Source organism: Nerophis lumbriciformis, linkage group LG11 (genome assembly GCF_033978685.3).
Source record: "Nerophis lumbriciformis linkage group LG11, RoL_Nlum_v2.1, whole genome shotgun sequence".
Lineage (NCBI taxonomy): Eukaryota > Metazoa > Chordata > Actinopteri > Syngnathiformes > Syngnathidae > Nerophis > Nerophis lumbriciformis.
Genome location: NC_084558.2, coordinates 30042284 through 30067221, shown reverse-complemented (window position 1 = coordinate 30067221; position 24938 = coordinate 30042284). Strand labels below are relative to the sequence as shown.

The window sequence follows — 24938 nt, the reverse complement described above, 5'->3', positions numbered from 1 at the left end:
TCGATGTGAATGACTATGAGAAACCTTGGAGAGGACCGCATATGTGGGTAACCCCCCCCCCCCCTAGGGGAAATTGTTGCACTACTGCCATGTTGAGGCCTTGTTGATCTCTTGTCTTTTGATAGCCTACATCATGTTGATCTCTTATTTTTTTTGTTTGTATGTTTACAATAGCTTTTACATTTAAAGTTTTTTGTACGAAAAAAAAATACTGGACAGTAACCATTGTAACCAAATAATGGCCTGGTGCAGGCTGGTGCAAAAATAAATAAAAGCCTTGTGCAAATAACCGCCTGCTTCTTTTAAACGCCTGTCTCCAAAATCGATTTTGTGAAATAAATGCCCGGGCTACTATTTGGTAATATACGGTATGTAAAATTGAAACAAACAAAAAAAAAACTATTTACCGCGACATGTAAAATGGAATTGTTGTGGAATTCTTCTACAACTCCCACATTTCTCACCCGAGTCAAACCGTTCCACTATCCCAGGGGTAGGGAACCTATGGCTCTAGAGCCAGATGTGGCTCTTTTGATGACTGCATCTGGCTCTCAGATAAATCTTAGCTGACATTGCTTAACACGATAAGTAACAAATAATTGCGCTGGTAATCACAGTGTTAAAAATAACGTTCAAAATATAAAACATTCTCATGCATTTTTAATCCATCCATCTGTGTTCTAGCGCACCTGTTCAAGAAGTCGCATTAATGGTAAGAAATATTTTATTTATTATTGGTTAGCTTCAGAATAATGTTATTAAAAATAATTAGAGACTTATTATATTCTAAAAATGTTAGTCTTACTTAAAAATGCACGCATTTAGTTTTATTCAGTGTTAAAAAATATTATATGGCTCTCACGGAAATACATTTTAAAATATTTGGCTTTTGTGGCTCTCTCAGCCAAAAAGGTTCCCGACCCCTGCACTATCCACACACTTCACTCATCCTGGACTTTTGAGCCAGCTTCTTTCCCGGATACGAAAATTCCTGCATTATCCAAAATTACCAGAATTTTTTCCCCCCATTGAAAATGAATGGCAACTTACAAACTTGTACATACTCCACATTTCTCAATGGATTTGAACGTCTTCAAAAACAAAATGCTCCTAGCTTTTGTTACTTAACAACTAGCAAGCTACCGTCAGCTTGCTAGCATGCTAACATTAGAATGCAAACATTTTCAGCTAATTTTACACTTGTTTTTGCTAATTTCCGAGTCATATAACTTGACACGTGTCACATGCTAACTGTTAGCACGCTAATTTTAGCATGCTAACTTTTTTTTAACCATTTTCTCAGAAATATACCTTACAGTCATTAAACTTGGTACCTGACACATGCTAACTTTAAGCATGCTATCGTTAGCATCTCAGTTCGACTCAGGCATTCACACTAGGGTGACCACTTCCATGACACCAAAAAGGAGGACATTATGCGGCATATCAATAAATTACTATGGTGTACATAGGACTCTGGTATACCTTATTTATAGTACAATTTTGAGTGGTTTAAAGATGATGTTTGTGTGGCTGAATAGGAAAAAATATTAAAGTCAAGTGTTTGTTAACAGTATTTGTATTTATTCAATACATTGTGGTGTTCAAAAAGTGACCACTGAGATGAATCTTTTCAAGTGCAGAGTGCCACAAAGCATAACATGTGTGGACTTAAATGTAGTTAACATATATAATAAAAAGAAAAATGCCACAAAAAATGTTCCACATCAACATCAAGGCTGCTTGCTGCATATCTGGTTGCGTTATGCAGAATATGGGCCAAACAGTTTGCAGGGAGCACATCTTTTTGGCTCAGTTTCAGCTTCTGATACACACTGTTATGTTTGCCACAATTGACACTGGCATTGTCTGCTGCATATGCAGACATGTTTTTCACCTCTAAGCCAGACATCTCAAGTTTTGCCAGCAGCTGGTTTGTTATGGCTTCTGACGTTTCGTTGCTGTCACTATAAAAGTCCAACAGGACATGTTGGATGCCTTCATCAAAGTGAAAATACCTTACCACAATGGGAAAACACTTGTTTGTTCCTTTATTTGAGGCGTCGGTTGCCACGGAAAAGGGTAGGTTGTTTTCTTTTATGTAGTCGGTATGTTCCTGTACTGAATAGTGAGCGATGACGTTCTCGCACAATGCCTTGGCTTTTGTTCGGCCACAGGCCATCCCTTTAGCTGTGGGCTAGTCACTGAAAATCTCCCGGTCCCCTTTCATGCCGCAGTCTAAACTTCTGTAGGACTGGTGCTGCTTTACAGCAGTGGTTCTCAACCCTTTTTTCAGTGATGTACCCCCTGTGAACATTTTTTTAATTCAAGTACCCCCTAATCAGAGCAAAGCATTTTTGGTTGAAAAAAAGAGATAAAGAAGTAAAATACAGCACTATGTCATCAGTTTCTGATTTATTAAATTGTTTAACAGTGCAAAATATTGCTCATTTGTAGTGGTCTTTCTTGAACTATTTGGAAAAAAAGATATACAAATAACTAAAAACTTGTTGAAAAATAAACAAGTGATTCAATTATAAATAAATATTTCTACACATAGAAGTAATCATCAACTTAAAGTGCCCTCTTTGGGGATTGTAATAGAGATCCACCTGGATTCAGGAACTTAATTCTAAACATTTCTTCACAAAAAAAGAAATCTTTAACATCAATATTTATGGAACATGTCTACAAAAAATCTAGCTGTCAAGACTGAATATTGCATTGTTGCATTTCTTTTCACAGTTCTTTTTGACAGACATTTTAGTGAGGGTCAAACATAGGTGGATTAATGAACGGGCCTACTGGGCCCAGGCCCAGGGGGCCAGAGGCCCCAAGGGGCCAGGCCAACTTGGCCCCGCGGCCGCGACGCATGCAAAACTACTTTTGCAAAAATAATAATCTTAGGCACCAAGGGGCCAGGCCAACTTGGCCCCGCGGCCATGATCCATAGAGGGTCAGAGGCCCCAAGGGGCCAGGTCAACTTGGCCCCGCGGCTGCGACCCACAGAGGGCCAGAGGCCCCAAGGGGCCAGGCCAACATGGCCCCGCGGCCATGATCCATAGACGGTCAGAGGCCCCAAGGGGCCAGGTCAACTTGGCCCCGCGGCTGCGACCCACAGAAGGCCAGAGGCCCCAAGGGGCCAGGTCAACTTGGCCCCGCGGCCACGATCCATAGAGGGTAAGAGGCCCCAACGGGCCAGGTCAACTTGGCCCCGCGGCCGCGACCCACAGAGGGCCTGAGGCCCCAAGGGGTCAGGCCAACTTGGCCCCGCGGCCACGATCCATAGAGGGCCAGAGGCCCCGAGGGGTCATGCCAACTTGGCCCCGATCCATAGAGGGTCAGAGGCTCCAAGGGGCCAGGCCAACTTGGCCCCGCGGCCACGATCCACAGAGGGCCAGAGGCTCTCAATCATTATTATCAAAGCTAATTCTCAAATTGGATCACACAACCTCACTCACATATTCTTTATCAATTATTAAAGGTTGTTTCTGAATTTTGATCACAGAACTTAATGCAAATATTCTTGATTGATTGGCAAAGCTCATTCTCAAATTTTGATTACACAACCTTACTCTGACAAATGATCATTATCAAAAAGCTCTATCTCGAATTTGGATCACAGAATCTCACTCAAGTATTCTTAGCTGTGCCCCTCCTCCATCGAGTCTTTCATAAACCGGTCTGTTCTTTTAGAATCTCCTCATTTGGTACTTTGAACTCGTGAGTGACTGCTCAAAATTTGGTTTCCTTTCCCTCAGTTCAGACTCAGAGATAATTTGAAATCATTCCACAAGAAGTTTAACGCGCACACACACACGACACACACACACTTGAGTTGAGCATTACTTGGAAATTCTTATATTTTCCATTTTGCTGTTATTATCAGCATCTTCCCATTTTGTCCTTTTCTTTCAAAAAAGTTTACAGTCTGACATTTGTCACTGCTGTCAGTTAATAACTTTTTGGTCTTTGACCCATTTTGTCATTTTCTCGATTCGATCGTCACTGACCACTCTCTCCTGTCTGGCAGACATCGTTGCTGCCATCATAGCCAGCAAGCTGCCTGCAGATAGCAACATTTTGGTGTCCTTTGTGAAAATATTTAGAAAGTAGACAAAAGTACACAAAGTTGTACAACTATTATCTTTATGATCTTTTTTTTGTTTGTTTGTTTCTCTGTTACTGTGTGTGGCCAATTAAGCGACTTTTGGCCATACCTGGCTGGTGACATTTAGCGACTTTCTGGTTGTTGTTAAAATTAATAATAGCAACAGTTCTCTTCATCTTAATGCAATTTATTGTGTCTGTCTCTCCACATTTTGCCATTAGGTACTTTGAGCTCTTGTTGGTCAGTCACTCTAAGGTACATTGTTGCTGCCATCATAGCTAGCAAGCTGCCTGCAGATAGCGACATTTTGGTGTCCTTTGAGAAATATTAAGAAAGAAGACAAAAGTACAAGACATTGTACGATTACTATCTTTTTAAAAATTATTTGTTTCACTGTCAGTGTGATTGAGCGACTTTACCGCTAGATTTTGCGTCTTTTGGCCATACCTGGCTAGCGACTGAAAACATCATTTAGCGACTTTTTGGTTGTGAAGATAAGTGGTAAAAGCAGATCTGCCTGTTGGTCTTCCCACATTTTGCCATTTGGTACTTTGCACTCTTGTTGGTCACTCCAAGGCATTTGTCCCTGCCTTCAGCTAGTCACTTGGCTCTTTTGGAATTTATTTCACTGTAATTGGCTCTCTCTTTCTCCTCAGTACAAATCAGTCTGTTCCCTTGCCATTCATCACTGACCACTCCGCTCTCCTGTCTGTCAGACATTGTTGCTGCATGCAGATAGCTTAGGGTCCTTAGTGAAAATATCAGAAGAGAAAAGTACACAATTATCTTAATCATCTTTTTTTATTCACTGTCAGTCCTTCAGTGAGTCCCAGTGTGTTGGCGATTAAGCAACGTTGGCATTCGATTTAGAGACTTTTGGCCATACATGACTGGCGACTCAAAACGTCATCTAGTGACTTTCGCTGTCTGAGTTTAGCATTGATTGGAAATCTGTTATCAGTTCTTATAGAAATCAGCTGATTTCTGCTTTTGACTGTTAATGCTAGATTGCTAGTTTTGAAAATTGCATCACTCACACACACACACACACACACACACACACACACACACACACACACACACACACACACACACACACACACACACACACACACACACACACACACACACACATAGTTGGTTAAGCTGTTGTGATAGGCAAAGAGCCAATGTGCACAGAAAGAAGGGAAATATGGATCATAAACGTCTAAGTGGAGGAGCTAGAAAAAAAATTCAGCAAGAAAAGAAAAAAAAGGAATCAGTTTTACTTGAGAGTGTTCCAAATATCTCCAGCTTCTTCAGTACAAAGACATCTGCTGAAAGCAATTCTATAAATGCTACTGCAAATTCAGCTAAGGTTAGCAATGCACCTGAGCTAGCATGTAGCTCCCAAGATCCTGAGACCACTACAAGTGTACGCACTGAACCAAATGCTTCGGATGCTAATGATTCAACCAACTCAGCAGTAGCCAGTTGCTCGGATGAATGTGAGGTCACTGCATCTCTGGACAGCATAGAAAATGAGTTGAATCTTTCTTCAACACCATCTACAGCAGTGGTTCTCAAACTTTTTTTGTCATCCCCCACTTTGGACAAGGGCGAGTTTTCAAGCCCCACCTGCCCCCATCGCCCCAACAGAACGCTAACGCCAAGCTTAACATTTTCAAATTTATTGAACATCAAGTAACATCAAGTTGTATATATTCAAACTCAATAACATAAAATAACATCAAGTTCAATAATAAATAAAATAACTGTGCAGCTGTGGTATAACTTGCCCATCCATCCATTTTCTACCGCTTATTCCCTTTGTGGTCGCGGGGGGCGCTGGAGCCTATCTCAGCTACAATCGGGCGGAAGGCGGGGTACATCCTGGACAAGTCGCCACCTCATCGCAGGGCCAACACAGATAGACAGACAACATTCACATTCACATCCACACACTAGGGCCAATTTAGTGTTGCCAATCAACCTATCCCCAGGTGCATGTCTTTGGAGGTGGGAGGAAGCCGGAGTACCCGGAGGGAACCCACGCAGTCACGGGGAGAACATACAAACTCCACGCAGAAAGATCCCGAGCCCGGGATTGAACCCGAGACTACTCAGGACCTTCGTATTGTGAGGCAGATGCACTAACCCCTCTCCCACCGTGCTGCCTGGTATAACTTGCATCAAGTTCAATAATAAATAAAATAACTTGCATCAAGTTCAATAATAAATAAAACAAAAGTGTTATAACTTGCATCAAGTTCAATAATAAATCAAAAAAAGTGTTTTTACTTGCATCAAGTTCAATAATAAATCAAAAAAAGTGTTATAACTTGCATCAAGTTCAATAATAAATCAAATAAAAGTGTTATAACTTGCATCAAGTTCAATAATAAATCAAATAACTTGCATCAAGTTCAAAATAAATAAAATAAAAGTGCCACTTTGCAATCTTTGCAAAAAAAAAAAGGAGGAGCTATGCATTTGGGAAGACAGGGCAAGTGACAGCACTTTGCCCCGGGAGAGCCACCTTGCTTCACTGTGAAACACATACTTGCCAACCCTCCCGGATTTTCCGGTAGACTCCCGAAATTCAGCGCTTCTCCCGAAAACCTCCCGGGACATATTTTCTCCTGAAAATCTCCCGAAATTCAGGCGTACCTGAGTGACGTGTCGACAGCATGTTTTCACGTCCGCTTTCCCACAATATAAACAGCGTGCCTGCCCAATCACGTTATAACTGTAGAATGATCGAGGGCGAGGTCTTGGTTTCTTATGTGGGTTTATTGTTAGGCAGTTTCATTAACGTCCTCCCAGCATGGCAACAACACACAACAACAGCAGTCACGTTTTCGTCTACCGTAAAGCAGTTCGTCTGCCGTAAACAGCAATGTTGTGACACTCTTAAACAGGGCAATACTGCCATCTAATGTACATGCATATGTGACATTAACATCTAGGGCTTTTAGAGAGTGCAGTGCACAACTGCGCACACAACAAGGAGACGAAGCATAATTCATCATCAGAGAGGGTGTTCAGCATGGTTAGAAAAATAATGACAGAGAATAGAACAAGGATGGACAATTCAACCCTTAACTCAACAATGAGTAGATGAGTGTTATGTGTGTGTATATGTGTAAATAAATGAACACTGAAATTCAAGTATTTCTCTTATGTATATATATATATATATATATATATATATATATATATATATATATATATATATATATATATATAGCTAGAATTCACTGAAAGTCAAGTATTTCTTATATATATATATATATATATATATATATATATATATATATATATATATATATATATATATATATATATATATATATATATATATATATATATATATATATATATGTGTGTGTGTGTGTGTGTGTGTGTGTGTGTGTGAAATACTTGACTTGGTGAATTCTAGCTGTAAATATACTCCTCCACGCCCCCACCCCCAACCGCGCCCCCCACCCCCACCTCCCGAAATCGGAGGTCTCAAGGTTGGCAAGTATGGTGAAACAGCACGGCTGTATGATCAGCTCCCATTTCCTCACACAGTGCAGAGAATAGTCGCGCTTTCAGTGGTCGTGTTTTGATCAAATTTACCGCGCTCACATCTGTTAAAACCTCATTGAGTTCGGGGCTGAGCTGCCTTGACGCGAGTGCTTCCCAGTGAATGACAAAGTGTGTCCAATGCGCATTTGGCGCAACCCTCTTTATTAGAGCCTGCAGCTTGTTTCTTGACCCTGCCATCAGAGCAAAAGCCCACACAGTTTTCCCATTTAAGGTCGTGTTCTTTGAGGAAACTGTCCATTATCTTGAACAGCTCATCAGCAGAGGCTCTATTTTTGATGTATTTGCAAAACAGCAAATCCTCGCACAGTGACTCGCCATTCACAAAGCGGACGTATGCGATGAACAGGCAGTCTTTATTGCTGTCAGTAGCTTCGTCCACTTGTAAAGCAAAACGACTTTATTTTCATTTGTCTCCGAGTTGTTCCTCAAGATCACTTGCAATGTCGCATATACGTCTCGCAACTGTGTCGTTTGACAGTGGGACAGCTTTTCATTTTGCTGCGCTTGTCTCGTCAAGTTTGTTCCGCTTAGCCCCGCCCCCATTAGTTACTGTTGCTATGTCTGTCAAACTTTTGCTCCTACCTAGAAATGTAAAGCCTACAGGAAAAATAAGTAATTTACATTTATTTATAAAGCGGATTTCACAGACAGAATCACAAAGTGATTTACAGTGTGTATAGAAAATGAAAGCATAGTAAAAAAAAAAATCTAAAAAAAAAAAAAAAAAAAATGTAAAGTGAAATTCCCTCCCGTTCCTCGCGCCCCACCTGTCATGTCTCTATTCCCCACCAGTGGGGCGCGCCCCACACTTTGAGAAAGGCTGATCTACAGTGACAACTCTACCTAGTGATCCCGCTAAATGGGCTGATACCCTCACTGAGTCAATGAAGGAAGTTCTTATTCAAAGAGGTGCAAAATCATTTCACAACCGTCACAGCCATTATCCAGCTTCTGTGAGGAACAGTGGGCTAGGAGGCAAAACCCGATGCCTAAACAATGAACATTTTACTTCACACCTGCCCAATGGACAACGAGTACAAAGAGAGTGGATGATGTACTCTCCCTCTACTGGTAATGTTTACTGCTTTGCATGCAAACTGTTTTCCCCAAAAACGCATTCTTTTGTGACAGGCTATTGTGATTGGAAACACTCAGAAAGATTTGGTGAACATGAGCGAAGTGCTGAGCACATAACCTGCATGCAAGCAGTCTTGAACCGCGCCACAGGTGCCACAGTTGATGCAGACCTGTTCAAACAGTTTCAGGCAGAGAGCAGCTATTGGAGGCAGGTGTTACAAAGAGTTGTTGCAGTCATTAAATTCCTTGCAGAAAGGGGCCTTGCATTTAGGGGTAAAAATGAATCGTTAGGGTCTCCTCTCAATGGGAACTACCTTGGTATTCTGGAGGTCCTGGCTGAATTTGATCCCTTTCTAAAGGATCACATCAGAAAGTTTGGGCAGATGGGTCGAGGTAATACCTCATATCTGTCCTCCACCATTTGTGAGGAATTCATTGAATTGATGGGTGCAAAAACCAAACAGGCTATAGCAGATGAACTGCAAGCAAGCAAATACTACTCTATCATTGTGGATTCAACCCCAGATTTATCTCATGTGGACCAATTGACATTCATATTCCGTTTTGTTAGCAAAGAGGGCAGTGTTGTTGAACGCTTTGTGGGTTTTGAGCCCATTACTAGCCATACAGGTGAAAGTTTGGCTAACTGTGTCATGTCTGTGTTGGAAAATCTAGGGTTAGAGCTGTCAAATTGCAGGGGGCAGGCTTATGATAATGCCAGCAACATGTCAGGGAGGTATAATGGGTTGCAGGCTCACTTAAAGAAAAACAACCCATTAATACACTATATTCCATGTGCAGCTCACTCTTTGAATTTGGTGGGAGTCAACAGCATTGACAGATGTGGAAATGAAGTCTCTAAGTATTTTGACTTGATTCAGTCTATTTACAACTTCACAACTGCATCCACACACCGATGGGACAGGGTATTTGGCAATTCCAACATAGATCTCACACTTAAAGCTTTATCCAACACGCGTTGGAGTTGCCGTGCAGAATCTACCAAAGCACTGTGGCAGAACTACAGTAAAGTAAGAGCAGCACTACAGGGTATTTCCACTGATGACACAGAGAAACGAGACACACAAACTGAAGCTGACAGTCTAGTGCGGAAGCTGGATTCACTTGAGATGGCCTTCATGGCAGGCTTTTGGGACACTGTTCTGTCCAGATTTCAGGCCACAAGTCTGCAACTTCAAAAAGCAGACATGGACCTTGGTACAGCAGTTAGATTGCTGGAATCTCTGCGCACCTTTGTTCTCTCCCAAAGAGATCTATTTGATCATTTTGAGCAGAAAGCCTTAAACATGTTGGGTGGCACCCCATCTTACAGGGCTGAACGGACGAAGAAACGTAAAAAGTTTGCTGATGAATCAGCATCCCCAGATGTTGTGCTTGAGGGAAGGCAACTGTTTCACATAGAGACATTTATTGCCTCTATTGATCAACTGAGTTCAAGCCTTAATCACCGTCTGGAGGCCTACAAACATCTGAACAATTTGTTCAGTGTCCTTTTCTCTTTGGATACAGAGTCCAATGCTTCAGTCCTTCACAAGGCCAAGATTCTCACTGAATCATACTCATCTGACCTCAATGAAAGTCTTGGACAGGAGCTTATACAGTTCATATCTTTTATACAGCTCAACAACACTGATGAGGAGAGGACCCCTTCAGGACTGCTCAAAACAATAATACATTTTGGACTACAGCCTACGTTTCCTAATACATACATTGCGCTACAGATTTTTCTCACTCTACCGGTCAGTAACTGTGAGGGAGAACGCTCATTCTCTCTTTTGTCAAGAGTCAAAAATGAGCTGCGCACAAGAATGACTCAGAAAAGATTAAATGCGTTATCTCTAATGGCAATTGAGAGTGAGCTGACAAGAGAGTTGGACTTCAATGATGTGGTGGATGATTTTGCGAAATTGAAAGCACGAAAGAAACCCCTTGCTTAAAGGTGCACTGTGTAAGATTTTTAGGTTGTTATTTCCAGAATTCACCCATTCACTAATGTTAGGCTACCTGTTTTCATGAATACTTACCACCACCATAAAATTCTAAGTCTCCATTATGACTGGGAGAATTGCACTTTCGCCATTTCTGGGAACTGTCTGTCACCTGGATTCTGAAGATAGGATTGACTTTAGGCAGAAGCTTGGTGCTTTCTCTGGCAAACTGAACCTCAAGCTTCATTCTCTGCAGCTTTGCATTCTTGTTCAGACTTTCATCGACAAGGAACTTTTCAACTTCCCCACTATCGTGAAGGGGCCACCAAAAGATTTCAGTGTGTCCAGCATGTCTAGTCTCTTCTTCTCCTGTCTTTGAGCCATCTCTTGTTTCTCGTCAGCCCAACTCTCGAATTTTGCCTTCATGAGTTTACTCCAGTTGAGTTCAACCTCTCTTTTTGCTTGTGCTGCTGCCTTGAAACCTCTGAAGCTCCCGGCTCTTCTGTAAAATTATTGACCTATTGACTGCGTTCAGTGTGCCCAACTTCTTCAGTCTGTAGTCCACCTTGCCACATTGTCTCTCCATCCCAATGTTGTGCACAGGGGTGCCATCAATGTTACTAGCCTGTTCACTGACAGGGTCCATTGGGAAGGTCTCCTCATCCATCCCATAGTCCATCCTCTGCCTGGCCAGGACAGTCTTCAGATGGGGCAGCATGAGATCTGTCAGCTGCTTCACTTCATCCAAGTATTCGGCAGCCACGTCTGACACTGAGTTCAGGACATGTCCAGTGCCTGTCCAGCCACTATAGCATTCTTGCTGTCTACATCCAGATCCACCATGAAACTCTGTAGCACTTGCTCCATCTTCATATCGGCCTCCGCCCTACCGCATCACTTTATTCATGGCACTGCTGAAGCCCAGTGTAGTGTGGGTGCCACAAAAGATCTGCCCTGCTGGTTTTTCCAAGTTGTTCATCTCTGCCAACAGCTTTGAAAAGCCTTTGTTGTGCTCTGTGCTGTCAGTCATATGTGCATCTACAAGTTTATAAACATCCTCCACATTGACTCCTCTGACCGACGCCAGTATTTCGAACCCCATATCCACTTGCATTTCTATGTCCTCAGTGGTCTCTCGGTGAATGGGTAAGACAGGCAGAGGAAATGGGCTATCTTGACCTGCATGCAGCCCTTGTACCATGAACTGGCCTACACCTTTCTTTGTGGTGCTCTCCGATGCATGTGTTATCATTTTACCTTTCTCCTTCTCCTCCTCAAGCTTTCCCACAAAATAGATACAGACTTTGAGCCTCAATTTGCTGCACAGCTGCCGTTATGCCAAAGTGTTTTCCTAAGATATTATTTTATTTTTAATGATAGAAGGGAGGAAAAGGGGGCAAAAATCATGTCCAATTTAGTTTTTTGGGTGGGGTAGGGGGTTTATTTCATGATAGGTACCAACTTCCAATACATAATATCTCTCAAATGACCCAATGCACCATCACTGAAGTGGGCGTAATCATTTTCCAAAATGTTTATTTTTAGGCCATTTATCCCCTCCCCCTACCTGTGTCTGTGTGAAACCTGTGCTTGTCTGTGTGGTATACCTAATAGTGTGTGTGCAGTATGTGCACTCTTCTGTACAGTACAGTGTGCATGTCTGTTCACAGTATACAGTATTTCTTGCATAGTGCGTGCGTGTGTGTGCGCGTGCACGCGCGGGGTTGAGGGGCCAAGACCATGTCAGGCCCAGGGGGCCAAAATTTCTTAATCCGCCCCTGGGGTCAAACCATCATGGCATGGGGGAAACTCTGGGTTTATGGTAAGGAATGGAATAGCCTACTTAATTTGATGTTCAGTTTATGAACTTACATTACATTACATACCCCCAGGGGTGCGCGTACCCCCATTTGAGAACCACTGCTTTACAGCATGGTACACCTTGCACAGCTCCGCAGCGGTTATCTTGTAATCCAGGGGCGACGAAACTTCACGAAAAAATGTCCTCATTGAAGAGGTACCTGCCGCATGTTTATTACTTTTATGTTTATCCGCGCACCCGCATGCCGTTCAATTGCAGCATTCCCCTGACTACTTACGTCGACATCACATCGACAAAGTGTGCAGAAGCCATGGAATGAGTCTCGACTGCTTTTCGTTATAAATTCGTTCTCTTTTATCCATTCAGAATTAAACGAGGTCTTGCGTTTTGGCATGATGCTAACTTTCTGTCAATGTCATGTCGCAACAGCACATGGACCCTTGTTTACTTTTTTAACCAATGATAATCAGATTTGTATCCGACACAGCTCTTAGCCAATCATTTGATACGTTACTGCGTTGGGGGCATTTTTCACGGTCTTTGATTGGCTATTGGGCTGCAGCCCAGCAAAGATGAAAGAACTCCGCTCTTCAAGCCTAGTGCCTCAAAAAGGAGGACAAATACGTGTCTGGCTTGATGCTGCGCCGGACGCCGGACAGGGCATTAAAAATCCGGACTGTCCGGCCTAAATCCGGACACCTGGTCACCCTAATTCACACGCATTTGCTCAGATTGTAGTTCTTTTTAGTTTAGTGCAGTTATTTTCAAACTGTGGTCCGTGTACCACTAATCACTCCCCTTTATATGTTAGACTTAAACTTAGACTTCCTTTTTATTGTCATTCAAATTTGAACTTTACAGCACAGATAAGAATGACATTTCGTTACATAAGCTCATGGTAGTGCAGGATAAAAAAGCAATAAGGTGCATATATAAATAAATATATATATATATATATATAAATATATATAAATAAAGAAAGAAATTACTGTACAGATAAATATATTGCACTTTCTCACGTGTCCACGTTTATGGATGTATGTTATATTGCCTTTATATTCCAGCGAGTTAATCCATTTTTGGGGGGAGTTGAGGGGATAATTTAATTATGATGCGTTCAAGAGTCTTACGACCTGAGGGAAGAAGCTGTTACAGAACCTGGAGGTTCTGCTTCGGAGGCTGCGGAACCTCTTTCTAGAGTCTAGCAGTGAAAACAGTCCTTGGTGTTGGTATATGTCCATCTCACACTGCCTGTACTTACGGGATTTTTGTTTGCTGCACGCGACAGTTGTGGTTTCCATTTTTTGCCACTCTTAAGTGTCAGGAAGTGGTGGCGACAAACCCCAAGATGCAGAGATGGCAGGCTTGGTGCTGGAAAACATGGTTGTAATGTCCAAAAAAATGCAGGTAAAACACAAACCAGGAACCAGGAGACAGCAAACAGGAACAGGAATCAGGAACCAGGGAATAGTTCACAGCATACAAGAAACAGCAAACAAGAGAAGAGGAACCAGGGAGAACTGGAGACAGCAAGCCGTCCACAGCATACGGCACACAATACTCCAGCCCTGACTGGAGGGCGAGGCAGGTATAAATAGGAGCCTGATTGGCAATTGCCACCAGGTGCGCCAGACTGCCAATCAGGTAAAGGTGAGGGAAACAAGCGCTCAGGGAGACATGCAGGAAAAGGAACCAAAATAAGAGCGCTGACAGGAAATAAAACAAACACACAAAAAAAAAAACATAACTCAACAGTCAGTGACAATCCTGACATTAAGACTTTCTTGCTGTTCGCCACCGACGACTTTCATGCTTATTCAAGCCCTGTTTACAGTAACTTTTCATGTTTGCTGACATTACAACATTCTTTGTGATTTTGCTAAGCTGAGGTTTCCTCAAGCTTTTTGTGCATTTCGAGGGGCACAACCTCTTTTTGTATTTTGCCACGTCACTGGAATAAAGAGGGCAGCACGGTGGCACAGGGGTTAGTGCATGTGCCTCACAATACGAAGGTCCTGAGTAGTCCTGAGTTCAATCCCGGGCTCGGGATCTTTCTGTGTGGAGTTTGCATGTTCTCCCCGTGATTGCGTGGGTTCCTTCCTCCCACCTCCAAAGACATGCACCTGGGGATAGGTTGATTGGCAACACTAAATGGACCCTAGTGTGTGAATGTGAGTGTGAATGTTGTCTGTCTATCTGTGTTGGCCCTGCGATGAAGTGGCAACTTATCCAGGGTGTACACCGCCTTCCGCCCGAATGCAGCTGAGATAGATCCCAAAAGGGACAAGCGGTAGAAAATGGATGGATGGATGGACTGGAATAAAGACTCATCTTGCCTGCTGATTCCTGTCCATCCGCAACGTGAGAACACAAGTTCAATAGGTTCCTCTCTTTAAAAACCACAATGGCCTACTTCTGTTGTGCCCATGAAACATGGGAAGACTGGCATGAACACTCTATGAACCACAACTGGCCAGACTGAACTTATTTCTTTGGACAAACCCCAACAAATCGCAGCTTTCCAGGACCTCTAGCATGTTCTGTCCACATCAACAACAGTTATTAGGCTTGCATAAGAAATAAGGCTGCAAACTGTTTGTCCCTTACAGAGAATACTGAAATCCTAATGCTGTGTGAATTTGCATGAAATAAGTGTGGCACTCCTCTGTCAACAAGGTATCTTGTGTCGTTTTGTCGCTGCTCGTCTCTCGGTCAGCTGCTGCGAGAGTGCAAACTTCACTCCAAGACTCCCAGGGGGGCCGGCGGGCTTTTCAGGGACGGTGAGTGTGTGAGGGAGTGACGCGTCGGGTCAGAGGCCGCATGCCAACATGTTGACATCATGCAAGCTGATATAAAAGGGGACACTTTAGCTCTTAATACATGCTCGCGCTCCTGCTACGCTTCTAGGATCCTGCCAACGACGGCTCGATTGCATCTTCAAAATATTTGGACTAAATAAAGACAAAAATGCTAATACTAGATTATGTCCAACTGTTATTCGGAGACACGTTTATGATTGGGGCAATGGTCAATAGGGAGCGGTGTTCTACCCCATTGCTGATGAACTGCTACTGCCACCTGTCCATCATTTCTTGTTACTACAAACTAATTCACTTACACCTTTTTCCATCCATCCATCCATTTTCTACCGCTTATTCCCTTTGGGGTCGCGGGGGGCGCTGGAGCCTATCTCAGCTACAATCGGGCGGAAGGCGGGGTACACCCTGGACAAGTCGCCACCTCATCACAGGGCCAACACAGATAGACAGACAACATTCACACTCACATCCACACACTAGGGCCAATTTAGTGTTGCCAATCAACTTATCCCCAGGTGCATGTCTTTGGAAGTGGGAGGAAGCCGGAGTACCCGGGGGGAACCCACGCAGTCACGGGGAGAACATGCAAACTCCACACAGAAAGATCCCGAGCCCGGGATTGAACCCAAGACTACTCAGGACCTTCGTATTGTGAGGCAGATGCACTAACCCCTCTGCCACCGTGAAGCCCTCCTTTTTCCATCCATCCATTCATTTTCAATAGCACAGGTCAGGGGGTAGAGGTATTCCATTAGGGCAGGGGTTGGCAACCCAACATGTTGAAAGAACCATATTGGACCAAAAATACAAAAAACTAATCTGTCGTGAACCGCAAAAAGTTAAAAGCCTTATGTAAGTGCTATAATGAAGGCAACACATTAAGTAAGTGTCTCGGAGGATTAGATAACACCTGGAAAAAACTATGTTAAAACTGCCAAATGTATACATGTGTGTGCCCAAGTTAAAGGAAAGGACAGGCTGTCTTCTTATAATGGATTTATTACAATCTTTGCAAGTTGGGTAACGTTTGCTGTGGTCCAGAACAACATGGTTACGTTTGCTGTGGTCTAGAACAACATGGCACACAATCAGACATACAGATAATGTGTCATGAGACATGCAAATATAAATTAAATACACAGAGGACATAAGTAAAGGAAATTAAATGAACTTAAATATACCTACCAAACGAGGCATAATGAAGCAATATGTACACACAGCTAGCCTAAATAGCATGTTAGCATGGATTATTAGCACTCCAAGCAAGTCAATAACATCAACACAGCATAAAACGTTTGGTGGACAAAATGAGACAAAGAAGGAGTGGCATAAAACACGTCTTTCTGTGGCGGCGACTGAGAAAGTTGTACATGTAAACCAGGGGTTACCAACCTTTTTGAAACCAAGAGCTACTTCTTGGGTACTGATTAATGCGAAGGGCTACCAGTTTGATACACACTTAAATAAATTGCCAGAAATAGCCAATTTGCTCAATTTACCTTTAACTCTATGTTATTATTAATAATTAATTATATTTATCTTTGTGGAAAAACTGATCATCTTAATGATTTCTCACAATAAATATATATAGAAACAGATAAATATCAATATGCAACACTTTATTTTTATATTTTCTCTAAGTGCACATTTTTCAATATGAACATTTTCAAATGATCACTTCGGGGCAGTATAGCTCGGTTGGTAGAGTGGCCGTGCCAGCAACTTGAGGGTTGCAGGTTCGATCCCCGCTTCCGCCATCCTAGTCACTGCCGCTGTGTCCTTGGGCAAGACACTTTACCCCCCTGCTCCCAGTGCCACCCACACTAGTTTAAATGTAACTTAGATATTGGGTTTCACTATGTAAAGCGCTTTGAGTCACTTGAGAAAAAGTGCTATATAAATGTAATTCACTTCAAAGACAGTCTTGTGAAATCACAATATCCCATTTTAACTAGCTAGCCACTAACATTTTTTTTAACAAATCATGAATTACTTTGCACCATATTTGTACAAATAATAACTCATGTAAAATACAAAAGTCAACTCTCAAATGTTTAAATAAATCATGTCACACTTTGAACTGGACACCAAATCTGTTATCTGTTTCTTTGTCAGTTAGTGAAGACCAAGTCTTTAAAATATTTTCATGGATTTTCAAATTCTATTTGAGTTTTGTCTCTCTTAGAATTAAAAATGTCGAGCAAAGCGAGACCAGCTTGCTAGTAAATAAATAAAATTAAAAAAATAGAGGCAGCTCACTGGTAAGTGCTGCTATTTGAGCTATTTTTAGAACAGGCCAGCGGGCTACTCATCTGTACCTTACGGGCTACCTGGTGCCCGCGGGCACCGCGTTGGTGAACCCTGATGTAAACCAACTACGGTCAGTTCAAGGACTGCCAAAATTAGTAGGACAAAACGGCGCTGGCCAAATACTGTCATCAGTGAAGCATAAACACAAACATATTAAACTAAATTATGTTTGTCCTCCTACAGAAACATTATTAAAACAAATGTTTTTCCCCTGTCTTTTTCGCGAGTTGCTGACCGCTTCCTTAGGGATATTAGCATGATCGGTGTACGTGTTCAGTCTAGTCCAGGCAAAAATGGGGAAAATAGAGCAAAAAGGAAAAGCATAAACAGGGTTGTTATTTTTTAATTTTTACAAAACTAAAAAAAATATATACGAAAATATCAAAGTGTCTAACATCCACCAGCTCTGTCACGGAGTATGGAAGAGGATTCCAGAATCAACCTGGAAGCCTTGGTGAAATGGAAAATAAGGGTCGCCATACAAAATAGTGATACTCAATTAGGGGTGTACTCACTTTTGTTGCCAGTCAGTTTAACAATTATTATCTCTGTGTTGAGTTATATTGATTAATTTGACTCCTGTCATACAGGCTGCACACTAACTACTTCACATTATCTCAAAGTGTTATTCCTTTAGTTTTGTCCTATGAAAAGATACACTATTGTGTTGAGGTACTTATAAGGCAGACAAAGTTGTGTCTTGCAAGAATGATCAATAAAACTGTGGTGTATTCAATGACTGTCGGAAAAAGTTTGAAATCTCAGTCCTTTATTTACATGTAAATTTAAACAAACAAATAAATATGTAACATGTTTATTAACTCCATGAAAAAAACATAAATAATACATAATATAAAATTATTAAATATCAGACGTGAGATGCCGGCATCTCTGCGTCGCCATAAATAAACATCAGTATAAAAATATCACAATTGTTCCAGGCACCGTCATTGCAAACAGCTTTGCGTAACGACTGTATGCAAATGTAACATAGTTTCCTTATTAAAACATACATTCTGTTGGTTGTCTGAGGTGACGGAGTTCAGTGTAAACCAGGAAGTTGCTCTCTATTATTCCAGCATTCGGAGTGCGTACGTGCGACAAAATGCAGTACGCCGCCAGTACCTGAATGTTGCACTCAACAGGCCAGGGAGTAAGTGTGTAAATATTGCGATGGTCATTTCCGATAAGTGCGCGACGGATGGATATAAGACCGTCGAAAATCAAGCCCTCAGGAATGAAGTACACAGTAAGTGTAAGTGCGCTATTTAGAAAACAGCCCTTGTTTCTCTAACTGCTTCGCTGGAGGTGAGTTCAAGTACACTTTCTTGTCTCGGTCGTGTTGACGCTGAGTGTGAACATGTGTGAATTGATAGAAAATAATGAGTGATAATAGAAGACAGGGGCTGTGTCCAAAAGGGAAAGTTGAGATGCCGGGACTTGAGGTCACACGTGCAAGCAGTGGTTTCCAGCGAGAAGCTTCCGTGCTCGACCGTCGCCCAGACGGCTCATCTTCGAGGACAGCGAGATGCTTTCTGGACATGGCGAACGACTCGTTTCGACCAGCTGCAGAAGACCTTCAAGTTCTGAGACACCTCCACTGAGTATCGGAGCGCCTCGAATGCCGTGGAGACGACCGGGAGGGAAGGGGGACGCATTGGCTGAGGGACGGGCTCTTTCACCTGAAGACAGTGTTCATGTTTCTTTAAATATCTCTTATTCCATTTCAAGCTGTCATACATCGCAAAAAGCCGCTGCCTGACCAGGGCTCAGAAATTCTGTAGAGACTACTCCCACCCCCACCAAGGACTGCTTTCACTGCTGGACTCTGGAAAGAGGTTCCGCAACCTCCATAACAGAACCTCCAGGTTCTGCAACATCTTCTTCCCTCAGGCCATAAGAGTCTTGAACGCATCATAATAATCCCCTCAATTCCCCCAAAAAACGGATTAACTCGCTGGAATATAAAAACAATATAACATTCATCCGTAAGCATGGATGCATATGCAAAAGTGCAATATATTGATCTGTACAGTAAATCTATTTATATCTGCACCTTATTGCTCTTTTATCCTGCACTACCACGAGCTAATGCAACAAAATGTTGTTCCTATATGTACTGTAAAGTTCAAATTTGAATGACAATAAAGGAAGTCTGAGTCTAAATATGTCGAGCTACAATCATGGTCTCACCTGGTGCAGGGACACCTTGATGAGGTTGGCCAGCTGCAGCAGCTGAGCGCTGGCGCCCCCCGCAGCCTCGGTGGCCAAACTAACATTTTCTTGGACCGTCTTCAGCCAGTCCACGTGCGCTTTGAAAGTCCGGGTGTGCACGTAGAGCAGGGAGAGAGACTCGTTGACCTGCGGGGACAGACGGCGGGCACACTGAGAGGCGATGCTTGACGTTTATGGTCAGGACTGCTGAGACGTTACCTTCAGTAGGTGCAGCTGAGCAGCAGTGGTCTGAATGACGGGAAGACTTTCCAATCTGTCCTCCAGCAAGTCCACCAGAAGCTCGCTGGACTGTGGAAACAAAGCAAAAAATTTGCTTTTGCGCGTCTCTCTTGGAGAAAAATGTGTGGCGATGACGGGGCTCACCAGGTCGTGGAAGTGACCGGACGACTTCACCAGCTGGTCCAAATGAGGAACGGCGGACCTGAGCACGTTGCACAGGACGACGTTGTGGGCGGGCCGACACCACGAAGGCCGCAGCAGCCCTACCAGAAGCAGCAAGGACAGAAGATTGGAGGCGGAGTCACGGGTCGCTGAGGAGGAGAGCGAAAGAGAAGTCGCTTTCAGCATCTCGGCAGATGATTGTGGTTCAAAAATGAAAAGTGGCGATAAGACTTGGCTTTGTGGATGTTCATCAAAGTCAACAAAAGACAGAGGTTAGTAACAAGAGGGGGCGTGGCCGTCTTGAACATGCGATGTCATGTTCAAGACCCACTTTGGATTCTTTAAGTATTAATGATTGATTGATACAAATAATTGAAAATGTAAACATAATTCTGAAAAGATGACACACATGACATCTCATAAAAATGTAAATTAAAAAACAGGAGGACAGGGGACGCGTTCACACCTGATGAACAGATCAATTCATGAACGACAGCATGCTTTGTATGAAATTGTACTGCAAATGTATTCCTGGGCCCTTCCTGCTCTGTCTCTGATAGGACTATAATGGCAAATTTCTCCCAATATTCTCAAAGGCCGGGGGTCAGCAACTCTTGAGCCGCATGCGGCTCTTTAGTGCCTCCTTAGTGGCTCCTTGGAGCATTTTTAAAAAAGGATTGAAAATGGAAAAAGACGGGGGAAAATTTTTTTTTTGTTTGTCTCATTTTGTCCACCAAAAGTTTCATGCTGTACGTGAATGCACAAAGGTGCGCTTTGTTGATGTTATTGACTTGTTGGAGTGCTAATCAGGCATATTTGGTCAGTACATGACTGTAAGCTAATCAACGCTAACAGGCTATTTAGGCTAGCTGTATGTACATATTGCATCATTATGCCTCATTTGTAGGTATATTTGAGCTCATTTAATATCCTTTACTTTTATCCTCTTTGTATACAATTTAGTTTTGCATGTCTCATGACACATTATCTGCATTTCAGATAGTTGTTTGTGTGCCATGTTGTTCCAGACCACAGCAAACATTACCCAGCTTGCCAAAGATTGTAATAAATCTATTAAAAGAAGACAGCCTGCTGTTTCCTTTAACTTGGACACACACATCTATACCTTTGGCCATTAAATGCCAGTAATTTCCAGGGGTTTTCTCACCTTCGGAGTAGCCGTTGATTTACTAATGTTTACCAATGTTGTAAAAATGTGTAGAATAAATATTACATTTCAACATTTCTGTCAATGAAGATTTGCGACATGTGCCTGCGACACATAGTCATTTTGATAGTAGGCTATTATAGCTAATATAGACATTTACGTCATGTGTTGCCTTCATCATTTTTTGCGGCTCAGACAGGTTTGTTTTTTGTATTTTTGGCTCTTTCAACATTTTGGGTTGCCGACCCCTGCCATAGCCGCACAGCGTTAGTGCTCAACTTGAAAGACAGTAGTATCAAAGTTTTAATCTTGGTCAAAATTGTCAATCAGTCAAAGTTTTATTTTTACCGCCCTTAATCACAAGTGCCTCAAATGGCTTCACAAACCACAATGACATCCGTAAATGACCGCCATAACCACAACACCAGAGGGAGCTCCACTAACCACGTTAAACCCCGATTCCGAACTAACAGAGGTCTTAACTCATTCTCCTTCTATGCCACATCAATATGGAATGCACTCCCAACAGGTGTAAAAGAAAGGGCATCTCTATCCTCCTTCAAAACCGCACTAAAAGAACACCTCCAGGCAACTACAACCCTAAACTAACACCCTCCCTTCCACATCATACTTCTTCGGATTGTAAATAATCAAATGTAGACACTTTTTCTTATACTTTCTGATCTCTCTCTCTCTCTGCCCACTACTTGCTGTACATATCCTACCAAGTCAGTCCTACACTGTTTCAATATCCATTTCTCTGATGATGCAATTGTTGATGACTGATTGTTGATGACTGTGTTGGTATCAACCAAACCTAACCCCCCCATATCCCATACCCCGGATTGTAACTAATGTAAATAATTCAATGTATATACTCTGATGATTATCTTGTGTGATGACTGTATTATGATGTTAGTATATATTTGATAGTATATATCTGTATCATGGACCCCGACTTAAACAAGTTGAAAAACTTATTCGGGTGTTACCATTTAGTGGTCAATTGTACGGAATATGTACTTCACTGTGCAACCTACTAATAAAAATTTCAATCAATCAATCAATCCCCTGATCTGAAACCCACATCCGGGCAAGGAAATACAATTTAGCCTGGGCGGCCCCGTAAGTCAATAGTAATTAGCCTAAATGAAAAAAAAAAAGTCTCAAAAGCAAAGTGACTGATGCCTGAAACTAGAGATGTCCGATAAATGCGTTAAAATGTAATATCGGAAATTATCAATATCGATTTTATTATTATCGGTATCGTTTATTTTATTTATTTTTTTATTAAATCAACATAAAAAACACAAGATACACTTACAATTAGTGCACCTACCCAAAAAAAACTCCCCCCCCCCCCCCCCCCCATTTACACTCATTCACACAAAAGGGTTGTTTCTTTCTGTTATTAATGTTCTGGTTCCTACATTATATATCAATATATATCAATACAGTCTGCAAGGGATACAGTCCGTAAGCACACATGATTGTGCGTGCTGCTGGTTCACTAATAGTACTAACCTTTAACAGTTAATTTGACTCATTTTCATTCATTACTAATTTCTATGTAACTGTTTTTATATTGTTTTACTTTCTTTTTTATTCAAGAAAAGGTTTTTAATTTAATTATCTTATTTAATTTTATTAATATTTTTTTTAAAGTACCTTATCTTCACCATACATGGTTGTCCAAATTAGGCATAATAATATGTTAATTTCACGACTGTATATATCGGTTGATATCGGTATCGGTAATTAAAGGAGTTGGACGATATCGGAATATCGGCAAAAAGCCATTATCGGACATCCCTACCTGAAACAGGTCACTGTCTCAGCGCACACACGCACACGCACACACACACACACACACACACACACACACACACACACACACACACACACACACACACACACACACACACACACACACACACACACACACACACACACACACACATACACAGACAGAGAGAGAGTTCGTCTTTGCTGAGTCAGGACTGCACACAAACGTTGGACTTTCCACATTTCTGCCGCTGGATTTTTACCTGATGACCAGCCAAAACAGGAAGTGGTCCTCAAGTTCAAACATCTGGGTTCAGCTTTCAGTGCCGAGCTGAGTCAAACTAAACTAGAACTTAACCAGGACTGAACTGTCAAACCTTACCGAGTGCGACAACCTGCTTTGAGAACACTAGACCGACACACGTATTATTTCGAATTATTTTGTTTTCATTTGACTTCCGGATAGTCTGCGCTGCAACCGAACACTTCCTGACCTGACATCGACCAATCAACTGCTTGGCAGCCGAGCGAGGCCCCGCCTCTCGCCCAATAGCGGCGCGGTTCAGACGGTTAGTAAAAGTGCACGCGGGCTTGCAGTAGTCTTAAAAAAAACAAAAACTTGATGACGTCACAACGAAAGTGTGACTACTAACAACACACTACTTCCTGTTTGAAGACGAGATACACGCGTACAGTAGAACACACTGTAAGTGTACTATTATGTATACTACATAGGCTACTGGACGTGTTACAACACTTTAGATCTTGGATGACATCACAAAGATCTCTTGTCTAGACGTTGGAAAGGCTTACACTCGGTGACCTACTAATTAATGTATTCATGAGTGTGCTCAGAGTCTATTACTGATGATGTGACGTGATGACATCACTGTCTGCTAGTAACACACGCACACACACACACACACACACACACACACACACACACACACACACACACACACACACACACACACACTGTCACATTCACGTCAAAAAGGGGTGTGTGGCTGACAGGCGCCAGGAAGAAAAGGTAGCGGGCCAAAGCGTGAATCATGTTGGCCCTCTTCTGACAAGAACACGCCCACACATGTTGTTAGTATGTCTGCCTCCTCTAAGCTCCGCCTACAGCGCCATGTGACTCTTGAGTCCTGGGCCTTCAGAGGTGGGTCAACAGTCGCCGCGGACACGACTCCCATACCTCGAATGCATAGCGGAGCAACGCCGAAGAACCTGTTGAGTACTGACGACAACGAAAGAGTACGGGGGTCCCACCCGAGTCACAGGTTTTAACCCGTGACCCCTGACCCCGATGGTACGACTTCGGTCTTGTAAAGTTATAATCTTACATGCTAACATTGCTACAAACATTGTCAGGCAGTGTGACACAACAAGGGTGTGTGTCTGCTGTAACATCACATCACCAACGCCCCCCAACCCCACCCCGGACCCCCCGCCCCCCTCTCTCCATCTTTTCATTCATTCTAACATCCTATTACACACACACACACAGCCGCTGAAGGCATCCATCCCAATAAAAGCATAAACTTACGTCTCATGTTGTGGTAAACAAAGGTGTCCAGCTCCAATGTGTGGTCCAGTGTGTGTGTGTTGTGTGTGTGTGTGTGTACAGTAAGTGTGTGTTTGAGTGTTTGAGTGAAAGTTCCCCTTTATAGCGTTAGACTATGACACATCACCTGAGTCATCAGCC

At 42.5% G+C, this 24938-nt stretch overlaps 1 protein-coding gene across 1 annotated transcript; it reads right to left on the bottom strand.

Annotated features, from left to right (window-relative positions):
* Positions 1–18413: 18413 nt before the first annotated feature.
* On the bottom strand, positions 18414–24426 carry LOC133611018 (uncharacterized). Its single transcript, XM_061967864.1, has 5 exons — positions 24243–24426; positions 20260–20426; positions 20095–20184; positions 19855–20022; positions 18414–19343 (listed from the first exon to the last, which is right to left on the bottom strand). The coding sequence occupies exons 1-5, from the start codon at positions 24424–24426 to the stop codon at positions 19170–19172; spliced, it is 783 nt and encodes a 260-aa protein (XP_061823848.1). The 3' UTR covers positions 18414–19169.
* Between the last annotated feature and the right edge of the window lie 512 nt (positions 24427–24938).